This window comes from Leucopleurus acutus (genome assembly GCF_964270905.1).
Source record: "Leucopleurus acutus genome assembly, chromosome: 13".
In the NCBI taxonomy this organism is placed as follows: Eukaryota; Metazoa; Chordata; class Mammalia; order Artiodactyla; family Delphinidae; genus Leucopleurus; species Leucopleurus acutus.
In genome coordinates, this window is record NC_139155.1 from 78463953 (window position 1) to 78488748 (window position 24796).

The 24796-nt window shown below is 43.5% G+C and overlaps 1 protein-coding gene across 4 annotated transcripts in view; it reads right to left on the reverse strand.

Moving 5' to 3' along the window:
* The window catches only part of FBXO21 (F-box protein 21), a 47093-nt gene that overhangs the window by 21688 nt on the left and 609 nt on the right, over nucleotides 1-24796 (reverse strand). For all 4 annotated transcript variants that reach the window (XR_014326709.1, XM_082853515.1, XM_082853513.1 and 1 more), the window contains exons 2-9: nucleotides 24136-24271; nucleotides 22137-22231; nucleotides 15594-15715; nucleotides 12581-12727; nucleotides 12144-12280; nucleotides 11044-11180; nucleotides 7254-7433; nucleotides 6038-6170 (exon numbers count right to left, since the gene is read on the reverse strand). Coding sequence is in view for 3 of the 4 variants with exons in the window: in XM_082853515.1 (XP_082709641.1) it covers nucleotides 6038-6170; nucleotides 7254-7433; nucleotides 11044-11180; nucleotides 12144-12280; nucleotides 12581-12727; nucleotides 15594-15715; nucleotides 22137-22231; nucleotides 24136-24271 (1087 nt within the window). In the remaining variant the exon portion in view is untranslated. The remainder of the gene's footprint in view (nucleotides 1-6037; nucleotides 6171-7253; nucleotides 7434-11043; nucleotides 11181-12143; nucleotides 12281-12580; nucleotides 12728-15593; nucleotides 15716-22136; nucleotides 22232-24135; nucleotides 24272-24796) is intronic.

A 24796-nucleotide genomic window follows, 5' to 3' on the forward strand; every position in this document is an offset into this window, starting at 1 on the left:
GTGCGGGGCAGGGTTCTGAAATCCTACTGGTCGCTTCAGTGACTTTAACTCACAGTGGAATTCAGCGTTCAGGTGGACAGGGGGAAACCCCGTCTCCCCGCAACTAATGTGACTAGCTGGCAGAGAAGCACTGCCTGACCCCAAGGCTCTGCTCTTTCTACTGCACCCAGTGCCTCTACGGAAAAACACAAGCTCGAGGAAGGCTAACACACATGAACAATTAGCAAGCCCTGCTCGCTCACAGCTCATCCGAGGGCCTATGACACGGGTCTCCTCCTACTTACGGATGCTGAGCAGACAGGGCAGCCGGACTCCAGCCCCGGATCAGTCAACTTGCTGTTTTTACCCTTGAATTAGTTTATTCACGTATCAAATAATGATTAGTCACTGCCCTACTTCCTGATACATTGTGAGCCTATAAAAGTGTCGTGAAAACTACAGCTTTATGCAATGTAACATATTATTTTAAAAGCCAATCTTGTCTTCCAGAATGAGATTTGCAGGATCTCAATACTTGCTGAATACTTATTCTCTGCTGGTCACTGTGCCAAGCCTGTCACATTTTTTACTTCATTTAATCCTCCCAACTTGAAGGTCAGCAGTCCAATCACTGCCAATTTCAAGAGGAATCAGACGCAAACAGAGCCGCTCTCCAGGCCAACCTATGTAACCGCATCAGGACATTGGATTTACATCAACAGCATGATTCCTATTCAACCTAAACACATGAGACCTGCAACAAATTTTTATCCTCGACTTAAATCACTCAAATCTCCCCCTTGAAAGACTCGTACTAGCTGCAGCCGGAAAATCTGCTCATCCTGGACTTCACCCTGACCCCCCTCAGCAATAGAAGGCCCTGCTCCTGTCTCAGCCTTACTCCACTCAAGCACAGTAGTCGCGGCAGGTATCTTCTTGCTTATTCGATTTTACCCTTTAACAGAAAACAATCAACTTATTCAAACAGTAGCGCTATGCTTAGGAGCCCTTACCACCCTATTCACAGCAATATGTGCCCTCGCCCAAAACGACATTAAAGAAATTGTCGCCTTCTCCACTTCCAGACAATTAGGCCTAATAATGGTAACAATTGGCATCAACCGACCCTACATAGCATTCTTGCACATGTTCACACATGCTTTTTTAAGGCCATACTATTCATATGCTCCGGATCTATTATTCACAGCCTGAACAACGAACAAGATATTCGAAAAATAGGAGGCCTAGTCAAAGCTATACCTTTCACCACAACAGCCCTTATTATTGGAAGTTTAGCACTGACAGGAATGCCTTTCCTCACTGGCTCCTAAAGGCCTGATCACTGAAGCTGCTAACACATCTTACACCACTGCCTGAGCCCTGCTAATAACTCCAGTCGCCACCTCCCTCCCAGCCGTCCCAAGTGCTCGCATCCCCTTCTGCGCACAGCTAGGACCCCCTCACTTCTCTCCCTTAACCTCGATCAATGAAAACAGCCCACTCCTAATTAACTCCATCAAACTTCCTACTAATTGTGTTTTTGCTGGATTTATTATCTCCAACAACATCCCCCCAACAATGGTCCCCCTAATAACCACGTCCCCATACCTAAAATTAACTGCCTTTACAGTGACCATCCTGGGCTTTGTACTAGCACTTGCAATTAACCTTAACGCACAAGACTTAAACTTTATTTACCCCTCAAATATCCTCACGTTTTCTAGGCTTTTAGGGTACTTCCCCACTATCATGCACCGTGTACCTCCCTACCTAAACCTACCGTAAGCCAAAAATCAGCATCCTCCCTCTTAGACTTAATCTGACTAGAAAATATTTTACTGAAAACCACATCCCTTATTCAATTAAAGCCCTCCACACTAGTTAAGCAACTTGCCTGAGGTCATGGGGTTATGAAGACGTGCAGTGAGGATGTGGACCCAGGGCTGACTCGCAAGCCCAGGTCTCAGTCACCTTCACATCAAAGCAGGAAGAGGAGTATTTTAATTGACTGTTAGGAAAATTTTCAAACACATAAAAAATGGACAGAGTGGTGTAACACCAAGTAGCAGACCCAGCTTCAACCAGTACCAGCCAGGAGCCAATCCCATCCACTTGCCACCCCCCACAGTGGCCTTGTAATGTAGGGGACACTAACAACAGTTGTCCCTTGTAGCTAAAAGCATCTGATTTCACAGTAAGCTTCTTGTGTTCCCCTCTGCAGTTCCAACTAGTTACTGCTGACAACTTTTCTATAGACACAGCTTCCCCTTTGTTCCTGGCAGCCCCTTCCCACCAGATAAGTGAAAGAAACATAACGCGGAATCTTCAAAGCATAAAGGAAGTCTTGAACTCAGAGTATCAGAGGAGGAGATAAGGTTCAGGGATGATTACTCCCGTCTTTCCCTTGGTGTGTGGATGATAGGGTGAAGGGAGAGGGCAGAAACGGAGAAGACACCATGAGATGTGCCCAGTGTGTTTCCAAAAGCCGTGCTGACAGTGGGGCACCATGACGTCTACAGCTAAATGCCTAGGCCTAGAATCCCAAGAGCCCACAACCTTCAGAGTAGAGATCTTGGAACAGGGGCGACTACTGCACATGACTGGCAACTTGCTCTGTAAAGGGCCCGAAAGTAAATATTTTAGGCTTTGTGGGCCGGACGGTCTCTGACTCAACTACTCCCCTCTGCCGCTGTGGCTGAAAAGCAGCCAGAGACAGTCCGCAGACAAATGGACACAGCCGTGTGCTGACAAAACGTATTCACAAAGCCAGGCGGCTCTGGGCCCAGGGGCCAGAGTCTGCGGACCCTGCTCTGTCCTCTTAACTGCAGGTTTCCCCCGACATCTCTCTGAAGCTCTTGGCTCCAACCTCTGGACGTCCACTTCTGTGGGCTCTTCTACTTTTGGGACTTCAGCTACTAGATGCTGATGCCAAGAGCGCCCACCAAGCGCGGTACTCCATGGCTCCAGGTCATGCCAATCAAACTCAGCATATCCCAGATGGAACACTGTCTCCTACCCCGAAACAGGTCAGTTCCCCACACGCTTCAACTTCTAAAGTGGCCTCCCTTATTGGAAAATTGGGATATTCTCTTCGAGCCTCCTTCCTTGTTCACAGCTAAGGAATTTCTGTCATTTCTTAATCATTCATTCAAATAAAATGTTGTACCTACTGGGTGGCAGGAATTGTGTTGAGAGCAAGGGGAATAGCTACAGTAAAGAACAAGACATGGTCCCTGACCTTAAAGAGCACGGTCTCGTGCGGAAGGATGGTTAAGCAGCTGCGAGACACTCCGCACAAGCTTTGTGGAAGGGCGAGCTCAGGGCCGTCATGGTGCACAGGGGCAGGGAGGGGTTTCAGAGGCAGGAGATCAGAGATTCGGGAGCCGCTGACCTATAGATGGTAACTGAGGTAAGGAGAGCTGGTGAGATCACTGAGGGGAACTGTGCACAGTAGAAAGAAGTCTAGAAACTACCCCACAGTGTAGAGCCTTAAAGGGAGAGACAAAGGACAGCAACTAGCGAGAGCCTGGGAAGAGGGGACCAGAATCAAAGGAACAGTGTTTTGAGTGGGGGGATGACCTCCAAGTGATCAAGAAAGATAAGGAAAGACAAGTGTCCACTGGATTTGGCAACAAAGAGAAAGGTTTAGCAAGAAGGCGCCGTGGGCTTCCAGTTCACGTGGGGGAGGGCTGGGAATGGAGCCCCATGCTCTGCGCAGTGCGGGGGAGGCGAGGGGGAGGCCATCACAAGGACCCTGGCCAGGCTGGGAGAGAGAGGTAAGGTGGAGCCGTGGGCAAAGCCGGGGGCTGTCGTCGGAGGCTTCTCCTTCTCTTTTTTCAAAGATGAGGGAGACCTGAGTATGTTTAATGCTGACAGTAGAAGTAGAAATAGGGAGCTGCAGATACAGAAGAAGAAATAAAGGAAAACTTAGTAGTCCAAGGACAGGCAGCAGGTTGGATCCAGAGCACACGGAGTTTTGCCTTGGAAGACTGAGGGACACCTTTTCCACTGAATGTGGAAAATGGAGGGAAGGGATAACTACGGATCGGAACAAGGATGTAGGTTTAGCAGCAGGAGTAGAAAATGCCCTTCTGTTGGCTTCTTCAGAAACAATCTCGCCTTGGCCCTGGTCCACAGGGGTGAAGCATGTGGGTGGGCTGTGAATCTGAACGCCTGATGCCATCAACTTCTGCGCGGGAGACCTTGGCAAACTACTTAACCTTTCTCGGTGCCTCGGTTTCATTGTTTGTAAAAGGGCAAAAAACAAAACAAAAGTAGCCACCCCAAAGGGCTGGCAGAAGGTACTGGAGGTGTGCAGCACTGAGCTCTCCCAGCCGTCCCCACCACTGGAGGAACCTACTTCCCTGTGCTCTGAAATCGTTCCCCGGCCTTCTAGGGCCACCTCAAACCCTTTCTCCGGAAAGGACCCTTTTCTAACTGCTTCCGCATCCCCTGGAGCCTTCCTCGCTTTGGGCCCCAGCTCTCCTCCACTGTCATGGGGTCCTTCCTGCAGTTACAGCACAGTTCATGGAGGCGAGACAGTTGCCACACGTGGGGAAGGAGCCACTTTCCCTTCCTGAGCTTAGATGTGGGGAGCGTCTAGGTGCCTGACCCCAGCAGCCCATGAATGGTCATCATGGGGAAAAATGTTCTGCGTGTGACAATTCTGGAACTTGTTCCAGTGACATCTGCTTGGAAGGAAGGCAATCCTGACCATCTGAGGAGGATACCAAGGAAATTCCCCCAGAGGTAGCACAGGAGCCCTAAACTGAGGCTGTCATCAAAGGGAAGGATGCCAGGGCTTCTACAGACGTTCCTCCCAAAGGCGATGTCAACCCTACTCCTTCTAAGGCTGATGTGTAATTTAAGTACAGAATCTACTTATGCGGAACCATGCATTTTACAAATTATCATGAAAGTCCTGAACTAATGTACAGTAAAAAGTGAAAGGAATTAGTTATGTATATCCTGGTATCAAAAATAAATCAAGTAAAAAATAAAAGTAAACTATTCAATTCTGGACAAGGTCGTGGGAAGCAGGTGGTGACCTTGGTAGAGAGCCTCGTGTTCCAGTAACTCTTCTATCGCATCACATGGGTGTCCTGGGAGGACAGCCACTGCCTGGGCTGCAGATGACATCTGAAGACAGGGGCTCAGGGATTTTCCTACTGACGCATCCCTTCCTAGAACTACGGTAGATCTTTGACACTGTGAATAAGTGAGGCAATGTAAATCTAAGCAACGGTGAGTCGCTGAGGTTATTTACTTTCTCAAGGAAGATTTTACCACTCTCTAGTGACAGGGCTGATGATTTTATGGTGATGTTCCTGTGAGAGCTTAGAATTCAAGTCTATGACCCGGCTGTCTAAACAAAGTGGACTATTAACATATTCCCATGGCCAAGCAAGGGCATGATGGGGACGAGCAGCTGCTCCTGCACTGTGCTGCATGGCTGGAAGCATACATGTGCTGCACCCGCAGCTCCTGAGCAGTGGTGCCGACCCCAAACATGGTGGCCTCTGACAGGGCTTCCTGCTGGCCAAAGGGGGCGTCACAAACCTGAGAGAGCCAAGTGGAACAGTAAAACCCAACAGTTTCCAAAGGCATGAGCAGTCCTAAAAGCATCCAGCAGCTGGACCTGAACACATCTAAGATCTCACTTTCCTACGCCATGCAGGGCTATTTACATGTGGTCAATTTAGTTGCTAACAGCACAGCTGGAGGATGAATATGGAAACTTCTGCTTCCCCTTGAGAAGGGTGGCTTTGGGAAAATACATCTTTGGGGCACCAGTGGGTGAGAGGTAGGGCCGAGGCCTTGTGGTTCTGGGAGTTTAAGGCACTGATCACAGAGAGAATGGGCAATTCCTGGCAGGATAACTAATTTTTAGTAGAATAAAAGGAGACAAAAAGTTAAATCAATGGGTCAACACCAGGAGACTGTGAATAAATCTGTGTTTATCCTCCAGGTTAATACAAGGATAAACTTGTAAGCGCTGCCTCTCAGCTAGGAGTTCCCTCTCTAAGGCAGGTGCAAAGCATCAAAGTAAAATAATTACCTTCTCTGGCCAGATGCCCAGGTGGAAGTAGAGCCTGGCTTGGAGAAGGAGGAGCTGCACCTGGTCCGGGTACATCGCCAGGTACAGATCCAGGGAGTCCCTCAGGAGCTGGTACGACTGGTCGATGCCTTCCCTGTGGGGAAAGAAATCTGTGTTTTATCCTGTTTGCTTCTGAGCTAAGACCCTCTTTTTCAAGGCCCAGATCTTAAAAGTAATGGACACAAATCCCACACGTTCTCTGATTCTGATACTTCCTCTCTTCAGCAAAGTTACAACACTCTTAACAAAAAAAGATACACAAGAAATAGAAATTTCGTACTCCACTAAGTTAAAATCGTAACCGTTTTCCTTACAGAGTCACCTTGATAACACTGTACATAAATTAAAAATGGACTCTGAATAGGTGGAGGACTATTAGGTCAGTGAAACTCTTCTAGATGACACTACAGCGGTGGGTACACGTCATTACCTGCTTGTCAAAATCCACAGAATGTACACCATCAACAGCAAACCCAATGTAAACTATGGACTTGGAGTGATAATGACGTGCCAAGGTAGGTTCATCAACTGTAACAAACACCCTGCTCCCGGGAGGGGGGTTGTTGAAATGAGGGAGGCCGTGTGTGTCCAGAGGCAGGGGGTAAACGGGAACTCTCTGTACTTGCTGCTCAGTTTTGCTGTGAACCTAAAACTGTTCTTAAAAAAATAAAGTTTATTTAAAAAGAAATTCTGCCATTAGGCAGAAAACTAATACTCCAATCTATAAATTTCTATTTTCCCTGTAAGACAATTTTCCTTGGACTCAGAAGCAAGACTGTTTCATACTTTTGTTTGTCCTCTTACCTAAGTGACAGAAAGGTATAAATTCCAAGACAGCAAAGCACTAGGAGGTGAAAAATAATTGTTGCCAGTCTAAAATATTCTTGTTACTGGAGAATGCTTTCAGCATTTATAAAAGAGAACTCGCCCAAGTCCACTGCAAAGATCTCAAAGAAAAGTCACTCAGCACATCCTAAGTCTGGATAGCATTACATCAAGGGAACCAGTTTTTTCCCATGGTGGGTAGATAGCTGCAGCTGTCCCAACTGTGCCACAAAGCATCCGCTGCTTCTCTGTATCACAGGTAGGCTCATTAAATAAAATTCTCTGTAAGGTAATTTGCACCTCCAAAGACGCACACGCCCGCGGAAGTACGGGAAAACCAAGAAAACCTTACCGCTTTCCCAGGCTTAAAAGGTTTCCCACCATTCGCTGTAACACCTTCTTTACGTTCACCACCCCATACAGCGCTGCAGTCACATGCTGGCCGATCAGGTATTCACATTCTTTCACTGTCAGCTGCTTGCCTTTCCCAAAGGCATCTATGTAGATGTAGTCAAAGATGTCCAGGGTTGCCCTATCCAAAGAGCACACGTAGTGAGTCGTATCTCAGATTAGAGCTGAACAAGTCAATATTTAAAACCCCGTAATAAGTAGCTCAAATCAGAGAATGAATGTTAACACAGTGGCATTTCTACTGAAAATATCAAGGCCTTGCCCAAAGTCTGAAATCTGACCTCTATACACACTCTGCTGTATTAAGATTGCAGTACACTGATACTTGAGAAATAGCACTGGTTTATGCCATTTAATATAGTTTTTTAGAGAGATTAACTCTAAGACTCACTGCCAGGCCTATGTATCAGGAGTCTGGTTGAGAGAAATATTTCTGGAATGCCTGAGCCAGTCTATTAATTTCACAGAGTAGCAGCAGTTAACGTCTGCGGATCCCGGGCCCCTTGAGGCTGTGATGACAGTTATGGGGCCTGGGGCCACAAGGATTCTGGCCTCAGCTCTGCAGATGCGCTCGGGAGGCTCAGGCTGGGACCCTGCTCCAGACCCCGGAGAGCTGCGTCCCTGGCCTCCACCTCCCACTCCTCCCATGGGACCGCCCTCCACGACCCGAGCTCTCGCACGTAGGCGTGGCCCACGCCGAGCCAGGCCGGTAGGCGGTCACATAAGCAGGTTCTCACCTCAGGACCTCTAACGATACCGCATTCACCCTATGAGGACTCCTGAGGGATTGAGGTGGAACTTTGTTTCAGGGATAGCTGTGTTTTTTTTCTTTGAGCAACTGTTTCACTTTGATAGAGACTTTCTCTTCGGCAGCTAAAAAGCCCAGTCAGATTTCTTCTCAGTCGTATTAATAGCCTGCCTTTAGCAAGACATATATAATTGTTCCAGAAATAAGGAATGCTCTTCAACCCTTTTTTTGGGTCTAGGAGAACCACACAAACGCACACAAGTTTACAGGCAAAAATCCTAAACAAAATATGAGCAAATCAAACACAGCGAATGTATAAAAATCCACACGAGTAAGTCAGATGCTCCTTAAGAATGAAAGGAGGACTGAACGCTAAAACATTTCACCACATGCAGACTAAAGGAGAAAAACCACATCCTATCTGTAGACACAGAAAAGAAATTTGGGGGAAAAAAAATCCTAGTTATTAATAAAACTCTTAGCAAATTACGACTTTATTATTGCTTTTTCCTTTTTTTTTTAACCGCACCATGCGGCATGCAGGCTCTTAGTTCCCCGACCAGGGATGGAACCCGTGCCCCCTGCAGTGGAAGCGTGGAGTCCTAACCACTGGACCGCCAGGGAAGTCCCAAATTACAACTTCAGAAGGCAGCTTTGATCATCTCAATGAAAGGTACTGCTCCCAAACATCATGTTTGAGATGAAATTTTAAAGTCATACCCAAGGCAGAGTGCCTGCTATCACTGTTTCTATTCACTGTGTACAAGAGGACCCAGCCAGCAGAATAAGTAAAAGAGACACAAACATACCACAGCTGGAAAAAAAAAGAGGAAATAAAACTGTCGCAATTCAGACAATATGACAGTCTACATAGAAAAGTTGAAAGACCTAGCAAATTATTAGCACTAATAATTGATCCAGCAGAGGTGCTGATAATCAGACCCAGATCTAAGTCATCAACCGTGTCCCTGTGCACCACCAATACACAGACAGCGTAATTTAAACAACTACCATTTACAATAGCAACAAAAAGTTAAGGTACCCAGGAATAAATCTAGCAATATATCAAAGAGCTGGATGTAGAAAACAATAAAATATTTTTAAGGACATTAAAGATGACTTAAACGTGCAAGGAGATGTGTTTACAGACAGACAGACTGAGCAGGGAAGCGCAAGCAGGCCATACTCCTCACGTGAATCCACGAATCCAGAGGAGCTCTGGCCCAGCTACCATACCAGAGCTTCGAGGTGCCTGACAAGCGGATTCTAAAGCTGCACATGGACACCAGGCTAAGAGGAGCCAGGGCAATTCTAAAGGACTCCGTGGGGGCCTCGCCCCACCAGTCATTAGGGCTAACGATAACGCCACAGTCAACGCGACACTATGGTCTTGGTGCAGACAGAGACCACGGGCCCGAGGAGCAGTCCAGTCAGGACGCAGAGGGCCTGCAGCCCAGCAGCTGTGCGCTCTCCCGCCAACCTCCCGGCCTCTCCCCAGCGGGCCAGCCCTTTATGGGTCTCAGTGTTTGTGTCTGCCAGGTGCTTGGGGTGCTACCAAACCACTTCACTGTTCATCTGCATTGTGGTGTATGCTCACTGTAGCCTAAAGAAGGAAAAACAATCCTGTTACCACACACAAATGTGCCCGGCAACAGGTCACTGTGGTAAGTAACATGGTAATTGGTGTTTTAAATGCTTTATATCACGCAGAAATCCTTGGTGGACCATTATATAAGCATTTAAGAATATTTTAGAGATATTGGGGGAAATTGGTTGGGTTATTCAGGGAGAGGGAATGAGCTGAAAAAGCACTTTTCTTATTTAAAATAATGGAAAATGGGTGCCTGCTATCCAAAAGAGAAACCATCCAATACATTTTAAGGAACAGATTATATCTGGGAAACAAGGGAAGCCTGTACTCGCTGTTCAAGGAAACATACACATGTAACGAAATATTAAAATTTGCATGGAAATAACAAATACTTTCAAACTAACTGGCGGTTACCTCTAGAGAGAAGAGGAGGGAAAGGGATAAGGAAGAATACCGAGGAGCCGCCAACTTACAGACAAGTTTATTTCCTAAACCCGGAGGTGGAAATATAGAGACCAGCATGAGAAATTCCACCAGGCGTGTAAAGCACTGGGTTCTCTCATTTAACCCTCCAAACCACTTTATGAAAAACATTAGCCCCATTTCACACAGGAAGAAACTGAGGCTCAGGGGAAACCGAGGTCTAAATTCAAACTTCAAAGCTCAGCTACTTTCTATCATTCCACTCATCACTTCACCAAACAGTACCACAGCCAGTCATTAAGAAGTAGTTTGAAGTAACAGGAGGTAATTAAATAACTATGTTTCTTTTCCCTCTAGATGGCACTTTTAAAGAGACCCGTCTCTCTAGACTGTAGCTGAAAAGGAGCTTTATGTCCAAGAGGACACCAGGTCTCAAACAAGGGAACAAAATAGAACTCATTAACCTGGTCTGCAAAATGCGCATCAGGCCACCAACCTTGCCTAAAAGGAGCGCCACTGCTGAGAACCTGAATATCTGCTTTTGCACATGGATGAAGAACTTGGGCCCAGTTCCCTCTCCCCTGCTTCTCCCTCCCTCCTTCCCTCTCTTCTGGGGGGGAGATTTTACGGAAGACTGGGAAGTAACAGTTTCTTTAAGAACTCTTTGTACTGATTTGCTTTGGAACAAAGGGACTCTGAGATTCACATAAGATCCTGAACTCTTAGTCCTGTTCTTTAAAATTAAATGTTTTCTCTGAGGTAACTGGAGGTTCACATGCAGTTCTGAGAAATAAGACAAAGATCCAGAGCGCACTTCTCCCACGAGCAGATCGCGGACGTGGATACAGTCAAGAGCAAACCAGTTCCATCACCACCCTAGGCCCCCTTTTAACCTCTGTTGTCACATCTCCTCTCAGCACAGTGGAAATGAATCCTCAGGGCAATCATGATGTGTCACGGATGGCTCACCCTTCTGCACCTTGGCACCACCTTAATAAGAAGTGACTGGGGAAGTTGACAGGCTCCAGGGGGACCCCCAACTGCCGGGCAATGGTCAGGTAGAGCAGAGACATGCTGATTGGGATTCCAGTTCTGCGGATTAAAACCTAGCAGAGAAAAGAAGGCTTTAGCTTCAGAGATGAATCACACCTTCTCACCCCTTCCCCACACCTTCTCAGTGGCCACCTACTGTGCATCACGTGAGAGGACAGGTTTTCAGGCTTAAGTGGATGAATATTTCATTTACTTAGATCAGGGCTCTCGGACTACAGTCCATGGGCCAAATCGGGCACACCAACTGTTTTTGGATGGCTTGCATAAGAAGAGTTTTAATATTTCTTAATGTTTAAAAAAGTCAAAAGAATACTATTTCATGAAACATGAGAACTATATGAAATTCATATGTCCATGTCCACATACGACATTCTACTGGAACACAGCCACATGCCTTTGTTTCTGTATGGTTTGTGCCTTCTTTCGCTTGACCATGGCAGAACCGAGTGGTTAGGACAGAGGGTACGTGGCCTGCAGAGCCAAGGAGAATCACTGTCTGGCCCTTCATAGAAAAAGTGTGCAGACCTGTGATTTAGGCCCTCCTTCTTCTAGGAAGAACGTAAGGCCATTTCAGATAACGTGTGTAAGATATGACAAAAGAAAATACAAGTCTCATAGAGAGCAACAGAACAGATACGAAAACAGAGACAAGTAGGAAGCAAATAAAAAACAAGCATCAATGACGTAGCTGGTCATGTATTTCCTCCAGTCTTCCAGGAAGCCAGTGCAAAAAGGTTAGTTTCATAGTTTAGTGTTCACAAGATGCAAACTGATCACACTGAGTCAGAGAAGTCCTATTTCTAGTCAGGAATTTACTTCAAGGGTTTTCAGAGGATGCTCTGTGATGAAGCAGGTAAAAGCCACAGCAATATCCTCACAGCAGAGGCAAAAATGAGTTTCACCGGGCACTGAGAGATGAACAAAATCTATTACTTGCCCTCAGTAACTGTACAGTTTATCAGAGATAAGCTTAATATATATATAATTATTATATTTTCTATCATACACATATTTACCTGGTGCATATATAAGTTTAGGGCATTATAGTAATCCATTCGGTTCCCCTTGAACTTCAGTTGGTCATAAAGGACGTAGTTCATGGCATCCAGCACCTGGCTCTGGAGTTCTATTTCCATTATCATGGAGGATTCACCTGAAATACAGAGACCTACTCTGAGGACACAAGCACAAATAACGTTGTGACCAGTGTCCCAAATAACCTTTAACATGCAGACACTGGCAATGTCCTAAGAATATACATCAGGTGTTACCAACCCAGGGTGGAAAAGACAATACGTATTTGAGGTCTTTTACATCATCCAGGTGAACATGTGGTTGTATCATCAGTCGATTTTTTGGGACACAATGGGAATGCACTGCAGAATTCCCCAAATTAATCAATTACTCTACGTTTTCTTTTGCAAATACAGCTGTATCCAAAGCAGTTCCACACCTGCCTTGAAGGCCAAGCTGGGGTGGCGACTATTTATGCCCCGGAGGGTTTTGCAAACAAGCTCCACGATGCTGTCAATCTGGGCCTGAATGTCTCTGAGGCTGATGTCGGAGAGAGGATTGCAGTACTGGTCAATATACACTGCACCTGAAATGAACAAGAATTACTGAATAAATTCCTACTTGTACCTTTTCTCATCAGTGGTCATTCACCCCAGACTCCTGGGGCCACAGCTCTTTACACCACTCCTCCATGTGGTTCCTATCTCGGATGTCAGGTCTGGCTGCTGCTAATACACTGAGAAGGAGCAACATTCTTACAACAAAGAAGATTACATTTCGTTATTATTTTTTTAATATACCAAAACTCTCTCAGAGGTCATGGACTCAAAAGAACTGTGTGATACATGCCGTATCTCCACAGTCTACTAGGAAGAGAAATAAATACCATAAAGGAGATCTTTTCAAGCTACTTCTCTGTCCCTAATTTCCTTATAGTTCAAAATCCAACAACTCTGAAAACTTATAAGACAGTTCATTGAGACTTAAAAAGAAATAGTTGAAAGCCCTCAATGTCAGATATACCATTTCAACAAATTATTCCTCTGAAAGGTGAGCCAGTAAATGGACTTTGGAGATAACTGGACTTTGAAATTAAATAGTTACACTCAGGAAACCCACAGCTAATAAGTTGTACAGAGCACACCAGAGATACTGTCTCTCAAAAATCACTACTCTTCACCACCTTAGGTTACTTTTTAACCCGAGACCCAGTGGGCTAACCTGCTCATCTGCTATAGGACGTTTTCACTCGGGAAGCTGTAGAGTCACTTTAAATTCAAGAGGTCTCAAACCAGCTCAGGACCTGGATCCCCTACTTACACCCCAGTGGGTATCAAGAGACCTGGACACCAGCCCCAGTTCTGCCACCAGCCAGGGAATGGCTCCTGGGTCTCCTCGGGACTCAGTTCCCCACCTGTCGGCTGAAGGGCTTTATGCTGCACAGCTCCGCAGCCTGTTCTATCTGACTGCTGCTTCTCAGCCTTCATCAACGGCGTCAGATGGTTCTAGTTGGTCACCAAGGATCAAAACCCTGGAGCCAATTTCTATTCACTCAACTAGTTAAAAACCTTCAACAGCTACCCAATGTCCACAGCACTGATGTGAATGAGCTGCTGAAAATTATAATATTACTTAATATTTGAAAGATGAAAGAGAAGTAATTGGTTTCATAAATAAAGCGTGTCAAGTTATTCCTGACTGTGGAATAAACAGAAGATGCCTCTTAACTCCGGGATGCATATGTGAAGATTCCAGGGTGGTGAGGTATTTTATTTTAATGAACTGAAGCAGATACTTCATGTCCTTCTGGATGGTATAATCAACAAGATCAATCAATAAGAATCTGCACTACACACTGTGGAGGACAAGGAACACAAGAAACACAGTGACTATTAAAGAAACAACCTGTACACACAGGAAACAGAGAGGATGGACAGGGTTTACTAGCCACTGCTACTGTAGGTCTGAGGCAGTAAAATCTGCAAGTGTTGCAGGTATCAGGGAAACTTCATGCAAGTGAAACCTGAAATGAACTTGGAGGGTGAGTAGGATTTCGGAGGGAATCCTAAGGAAGAGGGATACCACGAATGAGGAAGTGAAGCCAGGTGTATGTGTATGGCGCCAGTGAGGATAGTGGCCTGGCTGGAGCAAACGGGACATGTTAGAGAGTGATGGGGAAAGGCCTGACTGAATTATGGAGGGCACTGAAAGCAGGCAGAGATTTAATTTCAAAAAGGAAATCAGCTGGCCACGTCGCAGGCTCACATGGAGTGCTGAAAAGGCTGGGTTTCGGACTAGGCCAGCACTGCACGCCGGCTGACTGGAGAGCAGGAGGGGGTGATGCCCACGAAAGCAAGTATTACTTAGAAAGCTGCTGCTGGGAGAGGTGGCAACAGCCTGCGTGAGACCAAGAACAGAACGGAGACACGACTATGAGAAACGCTGGAAAGGAAAAAGAATCAATGAATTGGGTAAGTCGCTGGGAGTAGGGAATGAAAGTGAAGGAAGAGTCGTATCTGTATTTCATAACCATAATTTGTGGGAGTGTTTGTGTAATATGCTAGGAATTTAAAATAGTTTTTAAAAAATGAAGTCACATTTTGTTCTTGCTCAACTCAGTAGGAACAGAAAGTTCTTCCCTTCATCTTGCCTGTCCACTGGACTTCTTTCCACTCAGTTCTCATTATGGACAATGAGACTCACTGACATGCAAGAACATTTTGTCCTCATTAAACTCCAACCAGAGAGGTTAAGGGATTTGCTCGAGGTCACATGGAGACAAAACTGGACACATTTATTTCTGATTTGAAGTGAGGTTTCAAAGCTTAGAGAGACGGGGAATTAACCTCATTAGCTAAAATGTCAGCCTCATGCTTTGAACCGATGATGCATCTTTAAACTTATTTATTTATTTATTTATGGCTGCATTGGGTCTTTGTTGCTGTGCACAGGCTTTCTCTAGTAGCGGCGAGTGGGGACTACTCTTTGTTGCGGTGCGCGGGCTTCTCATTGTGGTGGCTTCTCTTGTTGCAGAGCACGGGCTGTAGGCGCGTGGGCTTCAGTAGTTGTGGCTCACGGGCTCTAGAGCGCAGGCTCAGTAGGTGTGGTGCACGGGCTTAGCTGCTCCGCAGCATGTGGGATCTTCCCAGACCAGGGCTCGAACCCTTGTCTCCTGCATTGGCAGGCGGATTCTTAACCACTGCGCCACCAGGGAAGCCCGATGGTGCATCCTTATAAACACTGTCTCTTTAGCTGAAGCTAAAGATTTTGACCAGATCTTAGCTCTGAATTTAATCGTTCTGCCCACCTAATTGATCAGACCATACAACCCAACCTCCAGAGGCCCATGTAGCACGGTTTACTTTTCCACTGCTTTTCCATCAGGGCCACTTTCACTGCTGCTCTTAAGGACAACTCAGCTGCCTATCAAAATATCAGTGTTGAAGTCTCACCTTCAAGATATGATTCATAGTCATCAGGCTGCTGAAGAAAAGCCTTAAGATTATTTAAAATTTTCTGTTGTCGTAGGTAATAAAGAATTTTTTTGGCGTAGTATTTCCAGGTCAAAGCTTTTCTGGAAAAAACAAATAAACAAACAAACAAGCAATGAGTCAATAGAATTAAGATATTAAAATTCTCAATTATCCATTTTTTTACTTCACACTACTCATACCACGTTAAGAGTCTACTTAACAAGAAAAGTATAATTGGCTCACAAGCATATAGTACTCATCATGGAAGCAGACAGCACAATTTAGGGTTTGGCATTTGTAATTTAACACTAAATTAGCTGTGCTGAAATTCAAGAAACAGTTATCCATTTGGCTTCAGATTTACTAACAGGAAATGAAAGAGAAACCTGAAAAGTCAGGGGAGCTGGGTGAGTCTCAGGAGACAGGAGAAAGGCATTTGGAAGCTTTCTGGCCGCTCGGACCTTGGGCTGCTGCCTTTCTCCTTCTACACTCACTGCCATCTCATCCAGTCTCAAGGTTTCAGACACCATCCATACTGACACCCCCCAATTTATTCTCCAGAACAGGTTTTTCCCCTAAACTCCACACCTGTATATCCAACTGCTACAACCACATCCCACTTCAGTATCTGATGAGACCTTAACTTTCTTCCCCTCCTAGAGTCATGCCCATCTCAGATAAAGGCAACTCCACCATCCAGTTAGGACACCCTCGGAGCCATCCTTGACTCCTTGCTTTCTCTCACAGCCATATTCAATCCATCCACCTATGCTCTTAGTCCTATCGTCAAAATATATCAGAAACGCATCTAAACCACCGCCCTCTTTTGTCTGCATCATAGCAGCTTCCTGCTTTGATCCTTGCCCCTCACAGTCTACATTCGACATGGCGGCCAGAGGGCGCCAGGTGACATGTTAAGTCACAGCACAAAAATCCTCTGCCCCAAATTCTCCAATGGTTTTCCACCTCGATCAAAGTATATAAAAGCCCAAGTCCTAATGATGACCTAAAAGGTCCTTTAAACTCTCGTCCCGTTACCTGTCTGCCCTCAGTTCCTGTATCACCCTCCCCACCCAGTCCAGCCGCCAGCAATGCTGGTTTCCCGGCCATTCCTTCCTCACACCTGGCTGGAGTTCACCTTAGGCCTTAGCACTCAATTCCTCATGACTAGAACATTCCTTCCCTGGGGATCTGCAATCTGTGCCCTCATCTCCTTGCAGGTTTTGACTGAAATGTCGCTCTGAGTAAGGCTTTCTCCCACCATTCTATTTAAAATTGTACCCCCCCCCCATCGTTCCCTTACCCTCTCCCCTGGTTAATATTTCTCTATAGCACTTCTCATTTTCTAATATAATTAGTATCTTAACTTTGTTAAGCATCTCTCTTCTCCACTAGACTGTGAGCTCCATGAAGGCAAGGTTTTTTTTTTTTTTTTTTTTTAAGCATTGCTCACTGCTGTATCCTCAGCTCCTAGAATGGTGTCTGACACACAGCAGATGCTCAATAAATACTTGCTGAATGATTGAAACTCTTCATCAGATCTCCCAAATATGCACAGGGATTATGGGAAGTAGGAGGGAGACAATCAATGATTAACTTATTGGCCTGGCTTCATAAATAAAGGACTCTCCAATCTTCAGGGAGTAAGTGAAAATGAGCAGACCTAGGTTTTACTAGCTTTTTAACCTTTGAGCTGTAAAGTATACCAATCTAGAAAATCACATGAAACAAACGAATAGCCTAATGAATTATTATAAGGGAAACACCCTTGTATCCACCACTTAGGCCAGGAAATAGAACTTTGCAGAAAACCCAGAAGCTCCCCATGGGCCCTCTCCTCCCCCCATGACAATGATCACAACCACACCTCAATGGTCATCACTACCTTGCTTTTCTCTAGAGTTTTTGCAAATGTGTATCCCTAAACACTCCAGACTAGTCTGTTTACATGCTTTTAAGTCTCTTAATTCACAGGATCCCCCTTCATCTTTTTTCCCCTTGTATTTTATTTGTTGAAGAAACCTGGTTGTTTGACCTGTACTTTCCCATAGTCTGGCATTTGTTGACTGCATCCACATGGTGTAGCATAACATGTTCTTCTGTCTTCTAAATTCCTGTAAATTGGACGTAGAGGCTTGATCAGATTCAGATCCCATTTACTTGGCAAGACGACTTCATAGGCGGTAGTGAGTTCCATAAGGAGGCAATCATGCCTTGGTTGTCTCTTTCTGTGATGTCAGCAGCCATTGCTACTCAAAGGCCCAGGTCTGTTAATTCATTAGAGGCCATAAAGTGATGTTCTAACGCAGCCATCCCTTTTAATTATTAGCTGGAATACTTCTATAAAGAATAATTTCCCCTCATCTACTATTTGGTCCCCCAGTGGCATAGTATGTAGGAAAAGGCAGGGTAAATATTCACTTCTTTCCCTTTATCGTTTTCCAAAATAATAATTTGGGTTGTTATTATCCTCCAAAGGTGACCAATTAGTTGTTGTTAAGTATTATTATGAACTCATGGAGCTAAACATATTTGCTGTATTTCCACCCATTCTAGTTACTGTCCACACTGATGCTCAAATCGCTACATCTTTGGCCAAAGGAAGCCTCTTCACGTTGGCCCCTGAATACTTCTGACATGAACTATTGTTACTTTTCCCGCTACCTGGTTCTAGGCTTCCCAGATGCTTCCAGGGTCATCTTTTACATTTCCTGCTCTGGACCTAGAATCAGGCGTTTCTCCAAACACCCTGGCTGCTTTTGACGGGGAGTAGTATGAAGACCACAATCTGAGTGCTAGGGATGATCATTTCTACTAGGTTGGTTATTGTTTCTAGACCTTTTCAGTGGGCAGATACGAAGTCTAGTGTATAAGGGTGTGTACCCACACACACACACACACACACATATACCTACACGTATTTAAACATAAAATATCTCATGAATTCATACTGACACATCTAATTCAAATTCAGAACTATACAGTTTTTACCTTCTTCTATTTTGTGTCTATATCTTTTCTTCCTCCAGGAGAATCCTGCTTCTTCAGGATACCAGTGATGAATTAGAATACCACGTAACCACTCATTTGCTTTATTCTACCTCGCTCTCTTTTATACACACACACACACCAGCCTCAGAATAACAAGACCAATATTCTTATCACCTTGATGATTCCTGAAAACACCTAAATATTTTGTTCACGATCTCCCCCGTCCTCTGCTCATTTCTTCTGGACAGCTGTGTTGTATCTACACTGTGAGGGCTTACAGCCATCACATACAATACTTTTTCCCCTATCACCTGTCACTTGGATTTAATTCTACAAGTAAATATGTATTTAATGTTCACCACTAGTTCTTGCATCAGGGTCTCTTTAGTTATTTTGGTTGTCTGAAGCTCATTTTCTAGCATATTTTTCAGGTAGGGCTAAGAAGTCCCTGAGTTCTTTCAAGTGGATGAGTTTTTCCACAGCCCTTACACTTGGAAGTCAGTTTGGCTGGATATAAAAATACTTGGCTGACATTTTCCATCCTTGGGTATCTTAAATGTGTTACTCTTTTTTTTCTCTGGCAGAGAGTACTGCTGTTGAAAAGTTTAATGATTTCTGATTTGTTCTCCCTTATAAGTGGCTTTGTCTTTTTTGCCTGGATCCTCAAAGGACTTTTCTGTCTTTAAAATCTAGTAGTTTTACTGAAATATGTCTCAGTGCTGGTCATTCTGGGTCAATATTCCCAGATATAGTGTATGCCCTTTTAATATGTTGCTTCAAATCTTTATTTGTAGGATGTACTCTTCTTTTCAGACCACATAGAACACCATAAATGTAAACTGTTTTTAAATACCCAGGGACTGGTGCCTTAGCACCAACTACCCTTCTTCCTTCCTATGCTTTCCATATCCAAACAACAAGCATTTGCCAGGAATGAATACAAAGAGGGTCCTTCATGAAAACCGTCATCCCCAAATACTTACAAACATGAGAGTATTCCTTATTATTAAAAAACAACCCCGTTTTAGGTTCAAAATACTTGTTAGGCCAAAGGGTAACATACTTACGATAATTTCTAAGAAGACTATAACGATACACACTTTTAGTGGCTGTGCATATTTAGTCTATATATTTTTTTTTTACCAATCTGATAAGGAAAAATGCAATATTTCATTGTTATTTAACATTTCTTCGAAGAGTGAACTTAAAGGTCTTTTTACTTGACTGCCAGCCACTTGGACTTGCTCTTCTGAGAATGTTGTCCTCTTATCCTTTGTACATTTTTCAATTTCTTTTTAGAAATTTTAAGGATTCTATTGACTTTGTTTATGGTTTCTTTGGTCATACAAGTCTATTTGTTTAATTGCAAAATCATTTGTCGTTATTTTTTTTATTGCTTTTGCATTACCAGTCTTGGTTAAGGAGGTATCCCCAGATTGTACATGAAGTCTCCTATTTTCTTGAAGGATTTTCATTGTGACAGTTTTAAATTTTAGGTTGTTTAATCTCTTGGAATTTAATTTTTGTATATGATACAAGTTTTACTTTCTTCCAGATGGATATTCAGTTATATCCAATACCATTCATTAAATAACCCATCTTCTCCCCTCTGAGTTTACATGTATTAAATTATCTGTTATGCTGAGACATGAATTTGAATTATCCTTTGCCACTGATGTAGCTATCTATTTTTATTCAAATATTGTATTGTTTGATAACAGGTAGTGTCATAATATGTTCTAATATCTAGTGATGCAAGTTTCCCATTGTGATTATTTAAAAATTGTTTTTTCTGGCTCCTGTGAATTTACTATTCTGTGTATGTTTTATGACAATACTATCCATTCAAAACACACAGAACTCTCCCCTCCCAAAACTCTTGTTGGACCCTAACTGGAAAAGCACTAAGTTTATGTATTAATTTTGGAAGAATCAACATTTTCATGATGGTAAGTCTTCTTATTCAAGGACATGTTATCTCTTATGTTTTTCAAACAACATTCTATAGTCTGACCTAGGAAACCCATCCCCAGGAATCTAATACTCAGAAATGAAAGCACTAGGAACACCACCCTCCATAGTAACAAAATGGCGAAGAAAGTGGTCACCCATTAATGGGGGATGATTAAATAAGTTATGGTATATACTACAAAACAGTATGCAGCCATTAACAAAAGTGAATTTGATTTTTACCGTTGATTAGGATAGATTTCCACGGGGCAATGTTGAATGAGGAAAAAAAGACATTGAAAAGTACCTATTATTTGATCTCAGTTTTGTAAAGTGACGATCCCCCTCCATCCGCATGTATATCATATTAGCATGGAAGCCAACAACCTAGGTTGTCATCATAAATTACGGGAGTGGGGGCTGGGAAGGGCAGTGCAAATGGAGGGAGAAGGAAGGGAAAAAACAACATAAATAAGAAAAAAAATAGAAGTCTGCACTAAACATCAAACCAAACCCAAAACAACCAATAAACTGAGTATGTATAATATTTATGTATTTAAAAGTTTATGTGTATGTATGTAAAAAAGCCAGGTCGACTTTTATTTTTAAGGCTGCACAATACTGACTATTAGATCACACTTCAATTCATTTATAGATAAACCAAAATAGAAACAGAAAAATGACCTCTGCATCAGAACTCATCCAAGGCCTAGAATAGTGACACATCTTACCTCTCCCCACAGCTGTTCCACTGATAGATATTTCTCTCTCCTAAACCCCCTTGAAAACAACAAGAAAAATGTCTTGCTCCCCGTCTGTGAGACATTTCACAATAATCTCTCTTAAGGAATATGTTAAACTAGCACTCTTATCTTCCGTCACTAGTAAAGTTTCTAGAACTTTTAGAGCAGAAAATCTTTTTCGTAGGTTAAGCTTAACTTTTTCCAGACAAGCTGGAAGCCAAGTCATCTTTCAGGTAAACTGGAAATGAACCTTCACAGCAGAAAATATAAGGCATAAAAAAATTTAAGCAACAACCAAGAGAGAATGGATTCTTCTTAATCAGGAGAGAAAAAGGCTCAACCACATATCTATAATGTTCATCGCCAGAGTAAGATTGCTGCTCACCAGAATTCAGAAATGGTAAAAGAGGAAAAAATTATCCACTACATTAAGACATACGTAAGAAATGTTTTAAATTTTTTAAATTCAACTCATGACAGGCAAATTTGGTGGTAGTAGATGAAGAGATGACAACAAAGAAAAGATAATCTGTATTACCCAAATGATATACAGATACAAGTACCCAGAGCACAGTATTTGACCCATAGGAGGACTAAATATTAATTCTCCCAAAAGGATTTTTGCACCATTTCTTTAACTATCAATTGTCTTGGTGTATTTACCTTATATACACGGAATTTTTCAAAAATATAACTATGGCAACACGAATGTAACATGAAATATTTGGAAATACATGGACCACAGTTCAGTCACATACAAATTACAGCAATTAATTCTGGGGTTATTATTAAAACACACAAACAAACTAACAAAATCCCTGATAAATCTACAGCTTACCTTCCTTCCATATTTAGGATACACACCAGTTCATCCTCAAAAAATATCTCTGGTCCCTCAAGATTCTCAATGTCACTAAAACCGTTACAAGGGACCTATGAAGAAGAGACACAAAGAGGCCTCAGTAACGAGTAAGAATGTTGTTGTCACTCTCACACACAAATCTGAGTTGCAAACAAAGCTGCTCACTTCTATGGAAGTGGTAACACCTCTCCCACACCATCCTGCACCACCCACCCACTAGAGGTGCAAAGGAACATGTGGAGCAACAATAATTTGTTCAGATCATAACTGTTAGCTGGAAATGAATTATATTTTCAAAGACTGGAATTTCTGAAAGTGATAACTTACATCGGAAATGAGAAGAAAAATAGCTCTGAAATGAGGACGAGAAATACAAAAATCTCCTAATTCACAGTAACTATTCTGTGCAGTCTACGTTGTATTCAACTAGGAGTGTAGGGCCAGGGAGAGAAGTCCAGTGCTTTGGGCAACTCTTAACCGACTGGGCATGTTTCTCCTCTGTAAATTGAGGTGGTGGTACCAATGAGTTTTAAGATCCCCTTGGTTTAAAATTCTATTACTTCTCCCACTTTTCTTTTTGAAAGTAGCCAGGAAATTTCTTGTCAACCTGTGTGCATGTTGAGAACACAGGAATACAAGGGTCCTGAGCCAAAGTAATCATCCACCCACAGATCAATCCTAAGTATACTCCTGTTATGTTCAAAGTCCTTGCCACGCTTCTAATCAAGCAGAGGTACAGGGAAAGAGGGAGCTGGGGAAAAAACACAACAATGCATTATTATTAGACAAAGGCACAGGCTGTTAAGTATGCATACAAAACCAGCTGGACTGTAAGTAGAGACAGCAAACTAGCAGCCCATGTCCAAGTGCATTAAACACATCCAGCACCCACATATATGTATGTGCAAACACATTGAAACCAGAATGGAATACCTGTGATGATGAATGCTCTTAGCCAGCATATGGCTTATCCAAAGTAGGACATAAATTCTGACCATTATAACATGAACAAACATTTATAGAAATGAATTACACTAGGAAATAGTTCGTTTTATTCTCTATAGGGGAACAAGTTCAAATTTGTCCAAAGTTCAAATTTTCCCTTTCAAAACTTGAAAAGCCTTGAAAACATTCCGAAACGTATGAACTCCATTAAGCAATAGTAATTAAAATCAGAAATAGGAATTAATCTTTAGTAAACCAGGATAGTAAAATAAATCAGACTGGCTCCATTTCTAGACCTCCGATCAGAAATAAACTTAAAATATTAGCGTGGACTATTTTCCAGAATTTACAAAAAGTTAAGAATCAGGACCCGATACAGAAACTTCTGTGAGAGATTTTGTGGAAGGGAAACCAACCAACCAACCCATGCACTTCAGCAATATTAAAAAACAAACAAACAAAATAACTTTCCAGGGATAATGAATACAAGACGATTTAATTGAGGGAGTAATAATTCTTGATTTACAGGGATGTCTTGATTTTAGACATGTCTTAATCCTCTGTTACCTTAACAAATAATGCAGTTCACTACTGGTTAGAACCTGCAAAGCCAGAGAGAAGAACCATATTAATTTTGGCAACGCTTCTGGAAAATAACTGGGTGAAATCTGTAGTGTTTAATCATGGATAATACCCCCAATCATGTGGAGGTTGCAAAATATATGTTTAACCCAATTAAAGAGAAACAATGCTGATCGCTGCGCTGCGGGTCCCTCCTTCCCTCTCCCTCCCCCTCTCCCCCCATTCTCTCTGGCTTTAGAAAAGTAAAGCTGGCAGGGACAAATGGCTTCACGTTGCTGGATAGCAGGAAAAGGACACAATGACTCTTGCAGCCATCTAAGTGAGGAAGGGATTGTGAGAGCACTGAAAAGGGAGATAGCAAAAAGAGCTGGATGAGCTCATGCCTACAGACCCAGACGCAGACACCACTACCACGCAAATGCTTAGAGCTCCATCAACAGATCCTTACGTGCTCTGAAAAGAACCTCTTTGAGAAGGAGGCTACAATCTTCCGGGCCTCTAACCCAGCTTTTTGCCGAACTTTATACTCCTCCAACCAATTGACGTAGTCGGTGGGGCTGTAGTGTTTCATAAGGGAAGGCCACCTACAAGGAGAGAAACACCCCCTCAGCTTAAGAGAGCCTCAAAGGCAGACAAACACGAATCAAAGGCAGCCTTGGAAAACAGGGAAAGCGGTTGGGTTTACGGGCCAGAGGGGCCCTGGCGATGGACCTAGTTCAAATCTCCACCCGGCACGCACGCACTCGCTTACGGCGTGACCTTGGCGTAGCAGTATGAATACTGTGTTTCCACTCCCCGTTTATAAAATGCGGACAGTGGGAGCAACAACAATCATAGTGATGACAATCACAGTTAACATTAATTGCGCGCCTCCGAAGAGCCGGGCCCTGCGTAAGTGCTCCCTATACTTCAGCTCATCTAATCACCACAGTAAAAGGTAGGTCTAATCAACACCGTTTAAAGTCGATGAATGAGGTTCAAAAAAGGGAAGTCGCTACCCCCAAGGTCGCACGGCGAGTACGCCAGGGCCAGATTGTATCCCGGGTCCCACACCGAAATCTGTGCTCTCAGCCAACAGCCAGGGGAGGATGCGCCCGCTTCCTCAAAGG